Here is a 10312-nt window from a genome sequence, read left to right as displayed (position 1 = left end):
AGCAGCAAACAACCCAAAATACAACCCTGTACTAGTGTGTACAGTGACCAATGGTGGGCCACACACTCCCCATCCCTCCCCCCAGTGCGTACAGTGACCAATGGTGGGCCACACACTCCCCATTCCTCCCCCCAGTGTGTACAGTGACCAATGGTGGGCCACACACCCCCCCCCAGTGTGTACTGAGGTCCATGGCAGACTCCCCTGGTATAGAATATACAAATCTCTTTATAGAAAGCCGTGATGGGAATATTTACTGACAGAATACTGAAGTCTCACAATTTAATGTTTCTGTGAGTTTCCCTTTAAAGCTTGATATAAAGTAGCCACAGTCATGAGCGGTAGTGCCGATTGGCCTATTTAATGTACAGTGCTGCGTAATATGTTGGCGCTATATATGGTTGGTGTAGAGAATACAGCCAGCTTTTGTTTTAACAAGCAGAGAGGGGGACAATGATTGTCGATTACCTTCCAGGCACTGCAGCAGATGGGGAATTTCTTGCTCCCAGCACCGACCAATAGCCGGGTGAATATTAATCTGCAGAACAGAGAGAAGACGCAGAGCTGCCTCGTTCCTTCCATCAGTGGGTTGCACAGAGGCGGACAGAACCTAAAACAAGAAAAAAACAAATAGTGGAGCCTCTGTCAGGCTACAGATTACAATATTGAGAAAAGGGCACCGTGACACCCAATACGCCAGATGAAGACACCCAATGACCTAATGTCCACAGATTAAATCTAATGCTGGCTGCCCCCATAATGCTGATAAACACTGAAAGTATATGTAACCCCCTCGTTACACAAACACCCCAATTTACCTTATCTGCTTATTACAATGTTATAAAAACTGGGAAAAACGTATTTCTGTGTATTATAGTAAAAATTCTTCTACATAACATACAGTACATAGAGACGATCTATGGGTGACATCATGATGCTGTACCTACCTATGATGTCATTACTAGCTGGGGATTATTTTATCTGTCTGAAGGCAACGTACTGATCCACACTGCGGTGATTAATGGCTTTTAGGTTATCCCATCTTACAGCTATGACCTATGGTGGAGCACACAGCTTTGTCCCTCTCTGCGACCCAGGCCAGGGCTCTGTCCATGTTCTGATCCATGGCAGGGAAGTTCTCCCATTGTTTGTATTGTGACATAGGGGGAATGTACAGACCACCTCAAACAAATATATTCCTCTATCACTTCCATCAAATTTATATATTTACCCTTACAATATGTGAGTAAATCCTAATATTGTAAAGTGCTCAGGTTTTACCTGTATTCACCTTTCCTGTATGAGGGTTATTGATGTCTTTCACTTTCCCCATAGAGACATTGAGCCTCCTAGCGGGACATTTCACATATTACATATATTCAGTGTTTGGTTATGTTTTGTTGGAAAAATCTCCCCAGTCTAATGAACATAAATCAAGCGGTGACTGTAAGAAGCGTTGTAGTATGACTTGTACGATGCTATGGACAATGTATATTTTATTATCCTGCTACAGGAGAACTGGTTCTGTATATGAACAATTATTGTTTTTATTACCATTGTGAAATAAATAAGATGATTTTAATGAAAATGTAAATCTGATTACACAGGAGGATTATTGGAGATATTTCAGTACCTGAAAACACTGGCATGTCAGTTTGGTTGCTATAAATTCCCCATGTCATAGCTCCCTGTGATACATGATATTCTCCACATCTATAACCTCATAAATATATATATATATATATATATATATATATATATATATATATATATATATATATATATATGGACAATACAACAATCAGTGACCCTCGTCACCTGACACGTCGATGGATAGCCAACCTTCCCAGCAAATTATACTGACCGAGGCATAGATCAGACAATTGGATGCCTATTCCCAGGATAGAAGTGAGGATTGGGGGGAATAGACCTTGCTGGCTTAGGCTGCCAGAGGGCTAAATGGGAAGGTTACAGATTCACTTTAAAGTGAGAAGGTTCCTGAAATCTCCCTGTGGGGGGCGCTGTATCACATTCCTCACTGTTGGTGAATTTCTATAGATTGTGTCAGGCCAACAATAATGCACCAAAATCTAGCGGGGATTTATGTAGCCCAGGATAGGACAGAAAGTAATCTCGGAGAACCAGCAGCGAACATTTCATCCACAACTTACAGTCATTTCCACACCCCAATGCTGTGCCCACACCATCAAACTATGATCATACCACCATGCCGCTATCCTAACATCACACCACCAAACCATGTCCATACCACCATGCTGCTATCCTAACATCACACCCCAATACTGTGCCCACACCACCAAATTATTATCATACCACCATGCCGACTACATCCATGCCCCATGACTGTACTGCCATGCTGTGACCATTAAACACCCGTGATATGACATTACCACAATGCTGAGTGGGTTTGCTGTATATTGGGACTAGCCAGTATATAGGCTCTGTCTGAGTAGTCCTACAAGATTTAAGGAAGTGCAGCTGAGAACGGAACAGAATCAGCGGCAAACACAAGGTACATATAAGGGATATCTGATGTATCACTGGGATTTCCTGGGTGAAACATAAACATAAAATCCCTGATGGGATCTCCCAGTCTGGATTCAGTGCATTGCACTAATACATTGTGGTGGAGCCAGCACACTTAGTCGTATGGTGCACTGCAGAAAAAAAATCCATTATTGTTATGAATGATGGCTCATTACTGCATGTGTGACCGCAGTGCACCGGATGGATGTCAATGGACCCTCACAGTACAAAACATCCTCAGCACCAAAAGTATGGAAAGAGGAAAATATCCCATTTAATAAAAAAAATCTGCAGCGGGTGCTGAGCAATAATACACAAGAAGAAAGGACATGGATGAGACATCACCTGCTGATGTACCATGGTGTTCGGAGTGATACAGCACAGCCGGATGATATATTCTAACAGCACATCCCCACCATGCTGTTCCAGGTAGCCGTGATGTGCCATGGCGCTAATCAATTGGACCATTGCTCGTCGCACCTACAGAAAAAGGAGAACAATCATAATACATATAGGGAGACAGCTAGAAACGCATTAGACAGGAGGAGGAGAGGAGCCATATCACAGAGGGGACAGCTAGGAGGAGAGGAGCCATATCACAGAGGGGACAGCTAGGAGGAGAGGAGCCATATCACAGAGGAGACAGCTAGGAGGAGAGGAGCCATATCACAGAGGGGACAGCTAGGAGCAGGGATAGACGGGGAGGAAAATCCATTTTCTTTTATAAAACACCGAACCCCAAACATTTTAACCCAAAGGTCAGTTCATTCTTGATCCTGCCAGTAATTCGGAGCTGTCCTGTGTTCTGTGCACTCTGCATGTGTTATCATAAGGAGTCTAATTCGCTCTTTCTTATCTTAGGACTACAAAGCACCTCATCCTCACGCTGGAGAGATAAGTAGAGGGGAAGTAATGAAATGCTTTTCTTAGTCAGGGTGCTGACCCATCACAGAAATCAAAGCCCAGGAAGCATGTTCCACCTAACATTAGCATGTTCTACCCAACATTGGCATGTCCTACCCATTAGCATGTTCTACCCAACATTGGCATGTTTTACCGATTAGCATGTTCTCACTACTGGTTGGCACATACCCGGTTGCTGTTGTCTTCCAGAGGGGGTCTCACAGCAGCCAGAATTAGTGGTTTCTTTACCTCCATAAATGGTGCTGAAAGAACAAAGTTCAGATATCAGGAACATCACACAGAGCAAGGATCAAGCCCTCCCCTCATCTAAGCACTCCCATCAGAGGCACCCCGCAACCCTCATAGGAGCACTCCCATCATAAGGGCCCCTGCACCCTCATCAGAGGAGCCCCCCAACCCTAATCATAGGAGCCTCTTTCCATCATCATAGGAGCCCCCCCAACCCTAATCATAGGAGCCTCTTCCCATTATCATAGGAGCCCCCCAACCCTAATCATAGGAGCCTCTTCCCATCATTATAGGAGCCCCCCAACCCTAATCATAGGAGCCTCCAACCCTAATCATAGGAGTCTCCCTCCATTGTCACAGGAGTCCCCTAAACATCATAGAAGACCCCCAACCATCATAGAAGCACTCCCATCATAGGTGTCCCCCAACCCTCATTATAGAAGCACCCCAACCAGGATGCCCCTCCCCCATCACTCATTATAGGAGCCCTCCCATCGCTCATCATCTCATCTTAGGAGCCCCCCCATTGCTCATCAAAGAAGCCCCTATCCCTCATCATAGGAGCCCCCCCCCCATCCCTCATCATAGGAACCCTCCTATCATCAGAGCCTCCTGCAGACACTTACCAGAAGAGTTGATGACTTGTTTCAAGATGATCAGGGTTCCCACTCGAACTTTGGGGTTGCTGGTCTCCAATTTGGGGAGTAAAAATGAGAGCAAATAATCAGGGAACTTGGAGCCTGCAAGAGGTAAAAATCAGAATATTAACAGGGAGAGGCAATGTGTTTGTAATCCACATCATCATTATTCAGTGATGGAGGAATAATATAAATAAAAGCCACCACTTCCCAACCTCCAAGATGGCACCGGTAAAGCTGAACCCACAAGTGGAGGCACATAAACTGGACTATTTCAGGAAGATGTCTGCATCTGCTATAGGAACCCTGAATTACTCCTTACCTAGAACTGTAAAGCAGCGCAGGAGCTCATTCTTATTCCTTTCCATCATCAGAGTAGAAGAATCCAAGGAGGAGCAGATCTGTCACCAGAGGAGAGAGAGAAATGAGGAATGGCCAGACCACTGACAGGAGAACTCTCAGTGCCAAATCACAGTGCTTCATAATAATAATAATAATAATAATAATTCCTATTCCTCTAAAGGCTAAACTCAATGCCACTTTTAATAAGATGGTAAATTCAGACAACATGTCACAGATATGGGTAGGATAGCACTCCGTGTCTCAGAATCTGCATTATAGATGTACTGCTGACAAATCTGCAGTGAATGTGCATTCCCTGATGAATGTCAGAGATGAATGTCTCCAGCACCAGGTTCCAGTGGGTATACCTAAGAAAGTGGCCAGTGAGGGTGCCAGCTATAGAAGACATCTCAGGGGTACAGAGCTTTGACCAATCAGATGTCAGCTTCAGCCCGTTGTCACTTCATGAAAGTTCTAATATCAGGCCCAAAATACAAGCGTGGTAACCCATAGCAACCAAATCATGAGACTGTCTCCAATAAATGCAACACGGTACCCATGGGGTATTTAAGGAAATTTTAGATTCTGAACATCATCCATACAACAATATTACAATTCATTGGCTGGGCTCGGCAGATTCGGGGTGTCTATATAGTGACACCACCACCACCCTGTGCACACACCTATCATCCCAGAATATTCCCTATGCCTCACCCACACAGAAGACGGCTTTCATGGGGTCCTGTTTGGCCATCCCCAACATTGGAAGCATTGTTCCCAGAATGGAGTTGACAAATGGGACCATCCCGAACACTGAGAGAGAACAGAAAGAATTACGGGCACCATTACTATACTGGCATCACAGAGGAGGACACTGCTCATTCCTACCATTTGCCACGGAGAGATTGGCCAACGTCTGCATGACAAAGAAGTGAGGAAGAATCCCCGGCTGGAACTTCACCAGAATCTCCTCCATCACATCGTTTATGTAACTCCGACCAACAGCAACAAGGACATCACTGGCTGCCTGCTGCCACTCGAAGACAACATCCTGATTGGAGGAGAGAGTCAGAGACACCAGTCAGGGGGAGGAGTCAGAGACACCAGTCAGGGGGAGGAGTCAGAGACACCAGTCAGGGGGAGGAGTTCGCATCCTTTTATCTGTTTAATTGATAATGACATAACGAAGGAATTGCCCACACCGGCCCATGAAATACCCTTTGGGTCAATTGTCCAATTACTTATTACCCCTGAAATGAAGTGATTGTGTAATAAAGGATTTAGTTCCTCACATTTATGCAATCTTTGTGTACAACCCACTGAATTAAAGCTGAAAGTCTGAGTTGTTTCATTTAAAATTAATTGTGGTAATGTACAGAACCAAAATTAGAAAAAAAGTTGTCTGTCCATTATTTATGGACCTGACTGGATATGATTATTTCCCTGCTGGGTGAACTTTATGTCCTTCGTCCACCTAACCTTCTATGTAACTATTTCTTATAATACTGACACGGAAAGTGTGCAGAGATTTCCTGGGAAGGTTTTATTATTTCCCCTTCTTGTTATCTTTTAGCCTCACAAATGGCTGTTTGATCAGCTCCAGGCTGGAAGTAAAATACTGGAGTGCCACGGGAAATATTGCACATCATGCTTTGTGAATATTAAATAATCAATAAAAGTGGGTGAATCTACTAACAAACATGATGAATAACCAGAGAACAATTAGTGTAAATACTCCTCTACCCATTGCCACCAAACGGGCACTTACAGGGGCATCCCGTGGTTCCTCCTCATCACCACTAGCAGGAGGAAGCAGGAAGTGGCTGATTGTGGAGATATGTAAGGGTTAGATACCCTGTGAACTCTGGGGGGCGCTATTTCACAAGATTGGACAGCCTGTAGTGTTATAGGCAGTAAGATAAATTTTTGTGCCCCCCCCCCCCCCCCCATTTTTCAGTCTGTGGGACCAACCAATCATATACTGCCTGGCGTGGCTGTACCCTAGAAAGGTTCTTACAGGGAGTGCAGGATCTTCTCAGGTACAATGCTGTCTGGTCGGGCGTCTCGCAGCGACTCTTCCAGCAGGGGGCAGACACTCAGCACCTTGGCATTGTTCATACAGAACTCCCCGGGGTCCAATATGACCGAATCTTCATCTGAGGAGTCCGGAGACCTGCAGAGGAAGAATGGAAAGTTAAAAAAGGAGGTGGCCACGATTGGAAGGGAGTGCAGGTGACATGTATGGCTGGGAGGGGGACATGTCTCTCCCACGTGGCTGTGTGTGTGTGTGTGTGTGTGTGTGTGTCTCTCCTGTGGCTGTGTGTGTCTCTCACGTGGCTGTGTGCGTGTCCCCTGTGTGTGTCTCTCGCGTGGCTGTGTGTGTGTGTGTGTGTCTCTCCTGTGTGTGTGTGTTTGTGTCTCTCGCGTGGCTGTGTATGTGTTGCTGTGTGCGTGTCCCCTGTGTCTTGTATGGCTGGGGGGTCCTCGTGTCACGTTAATCTCCGGTGTGTGTGTGGGGGGTGGGGACATGCCATATGTGGGTCCTTGTGGCAGGGTAACCCCGGTTTGGACATTCACACCTTGTTCTCACACACGTGGTCGGGCCACTATTCTCTCCCCTGTAGGGTTCCTCTTTAGTCGTGCTCTCTATGTTCTGATTGTTCTCACGAGGTTTGTGCGTCTGTCAGATGAGCTCGTGTCACCTCAGGCGTTACCACCCTGGACACGGATCAGCAAGCTTCCTGTGGGGGGGGTCACATAAGGAGGGGCTCCCCTCCATGTTGTGCCCGGTGTGGGCTCCTGAAATTAGGGAAGCCAATTGCCCCCCATCCCTTCTGCTGCCCCTACTGGGGAGGTCTTAGAGGGGGAGGGGTAAAACATGAGATTCCATATGGGTGATGGAGCCAGCAGGAGGTGACTGGGACCTGAATGTTCTGATTTTAGTGACAAGCAGGAAGTGAGAATTGTACACATGGGAAATGTTGGCCTTGGGGACATAAGTGCAGCTCTGCCGTGGTTGCTGATTCGTGACATGCAGGGGGTGGGGGGTGGGGCAGTTTGTCCGTAATATTGATGATTTTTGTTGTGTTTTGGCAGGATCATATTGGAACGTTCTGCTTTCTCCGTGTGATTTGACAGCCGGAGGAATTTGGATATTTCACCCCAGGAGGTGTCACGGCAGCAATCCTTGGGTCACCCAGTGCACATTTGTGGCTCGGAGTCTAGTCATCCACACATTGCAACAAGTTATTGCTATACCCGGAAAGTGGGAATTAGTAGAAACTGCGAATCAGGATTTGTTGGAATTGATACCCTGATATGAATCATGGAAATGGTATAAAAGAAGGAAGCCGGGGTATTTGTATTAGTGGCATTGATCTTAGAAGAGGTGTATTGTTGCTAAACATAGGAATATGAATAAGGAAATATAATGGCTGCTTGAGGTCACCGCGTGTAGTAGCGCAGGGCTTCCTTCCTATTACCTAGACATAAGCTCCATAAGCCGTGCAGCAGATTCCCCTTCTATTCCCTCACACCGTGGCCCCTGTGTCACTGCTGTCTCCTGGATCCCCAGTTATTGACCCCTGGTGTGTGACCTGACCTCTCTTGTTTGCTGCTTGTCTTGACCTCGGCTTTCCTTGACTATCCGCCTGCCTTGTGATTTGGTACTGTGATTTGCCCACCTTGGGGTGCCCAAGGACCGCAACCTGGCAATAACCAGCGGTGCAACATTCTCCCCATCCAAGGCTCTGGAGAAGACCTGATTTCTGCTTAGACTCTGTGCCTTGGCCCTTCTCAGGGCTCATACCCCCTCCGTGCAAGCCATAGCACCCCCTAGTGGTCCTGTCTCTCCGTGCGTGACATACCCTGATAGTCTCCAGCTACCATGACATACCAGGGACACCCCAGGATGGGCCGCCATTACTTCAGTTACGGATATTCTAGAACATTGGCCCTTAATCTACAGCCCATAGGCTACATTCAGCCTGCAGAGCTGCCAGATCGGGCCCCATGCTCCTTCCCTTTCTGCTTGTTGTCTTGCAGGGAATGGGGCCCACATCTCCTATGTTCCTCTATGACGGGTCAGCAACCTTTAGTATCAAAAGAGCCATTTGCCCCAAATTCCACTAAAGAAAAATAGTCTGGAGACCCAAAACATAACACAGCTTGTAAACGTTTAAAAGTTTTATTCTATTTTTAATTTTATTCGTTACAACAACAGAATCCAACAAACAGAAGTGCGGTGTGTAGGCTTACCTAAATTATAAATAAATTAAACGCTGAACTATGCCGGCAATTTAAAGTCCTTCAGTATTTGTGTAAAAATATAATAAAACCCGCTCAATGCCGCCTGGAGTCAAACTGCAGACGCTGCGGTGCGAGGGACTGAGAGGCTGGGGGGGTGCCAGTTACACATATCTGGCCACTTACCTCCTGTGTACCCCAATTTCTCAGGAACTGAGGGATGCTGGCAACTGGGAATGTGGGAGCCAGCAGGAAACTCCTTATGCCCCCCAATAAAATGTTATACCCATCATATATGCCACCCTGTCACACATGGCTACCCCCCTACTCTCTATGAACCCCAATTTCTCTGTAGAAAAGGGAAATGTAACTACAAGTGCAGGACTTACAGAAAGATACAGAAAACTATTCCTATCATACCGTGTCACATATCTGGCCACTTACCTTCTGTGAACCCCAATATCCCAGGAACGGGGGGATGTTGGGACCTGAAGATGTAGCGGTAAGGACATGAACCCCTTGGCTATCACATGAATGACATTTCTCTGGAAGGATCCATTGCAGAGTTATTGGGGTACACAGGTTAGCGCCCCTATACCTGACAGGGTGCATTGTAGGTTCGGGAATGGGGAGCAATATATGAGCGGCCATGATGGATTTACTTTTGTATCTTTCATTAAATGCCGAGTGCAGAAATTCTGGATTTGTCATTTATTTGGTGCGTTGTGTGTTACGGTAACTAGAAACATTTCAATTTCATTTAATCATCGGCCCCCCGATGAATAAAGGTTGGGCCCCACTGGTCTAGAAGGTTTCCAGCTTCCACCAAGGATGGTCCCCGACTTTCATTAATGTCACCCCTGGAAAATGGCATCCCTGGTCACTGTACACAGCAATAATGACCCATCGGGGAAGTCTCTATTCATAATATACAGCGCTACGTAATATGTTGGTGCTATATAAACCCTATAACCCTATAACACCAGGTGCTATAACATTCCTGCAATCGTCTTTATTATCCCTACCTGGAACTGGAATCACTAGGAAGATCACAACACAAATGGAATTAGAGGGAACATTTGGGTGAACATTACAATCAGATTGAAATAGATGAAAGTCATCTTTACAGTGAAACAACAATTGTAGACATTCAATAACTATTCCTTCTGACGAGAGCTGCAGGGCTACAGTGTGTGCGTGCGATATTCTATAGTAGGAGGTCCTATATTCCCCCATTATGTACATGGTGAATATACTGTGTATGGTGTTACTGTGATCAGCCGAGCAGCTTAAGGGTTAAATATTGCAAGCTTGCAGCACCAATCTGAAGACATTTTAGCACCTCGCCGCTTGGGGTGAAATAACAGCCAATAGGAAATTGCCTGTTG

General features: G+C 45.9%; 1 protein-coding gene across 1 annotated transcript in view; it reads right to left on the bottom strand.

Annotated features, from left to right (window-relative positions):
* The window catches only part of MROH1 (maestro heat like repeat family member 1), a gene marked incomplete at its 5' end in the record, with an annotated part of 41180 nt that extends 35450 nt beyond the window's left edge, over positions 1-5730 (bottom strand). Inside the window, 8 exon segments of the mRNA XM_072413182.1 lie at positions 459-610; positions 2335-2476; positions 2792-3027; positions 3640-3713; positions 4326-4439; positions 4660-4738; positions 5386-5492; positions 5568-5730. Coding sequence (XP_072269283.1) covers positions 459-610; positions 2335-2476; positions 2792-3027; positions 3640-3713; positions 4326-4439; positions 4660-4738; positions 5386-5492; positions 5568-5730 — 1067 coding nt within the window.
* Positions 5731-10312: the final 4582 nt, after the last annotated feature.

The sequence above is a fragment of the Pyxicephalus adspersus genome, chromosome 5 (genome assembly GCF_032062135.1).
Source record: "Pyxicephalus adspersus chromosome 5, UCB_Pads_2.0, whole genome shotgun sequence".
In the NCBI taxonomy this organism is placed as follows: Eukaryota; Metazoa; Chordata; class Amphibia; order Anura; family Pyxicephalidae; genus Pyxicephalus; species Pyxicephalus adspersus.
This window is presented reverse-complemented; position numbering and strand designations above follow the sequence as displayed.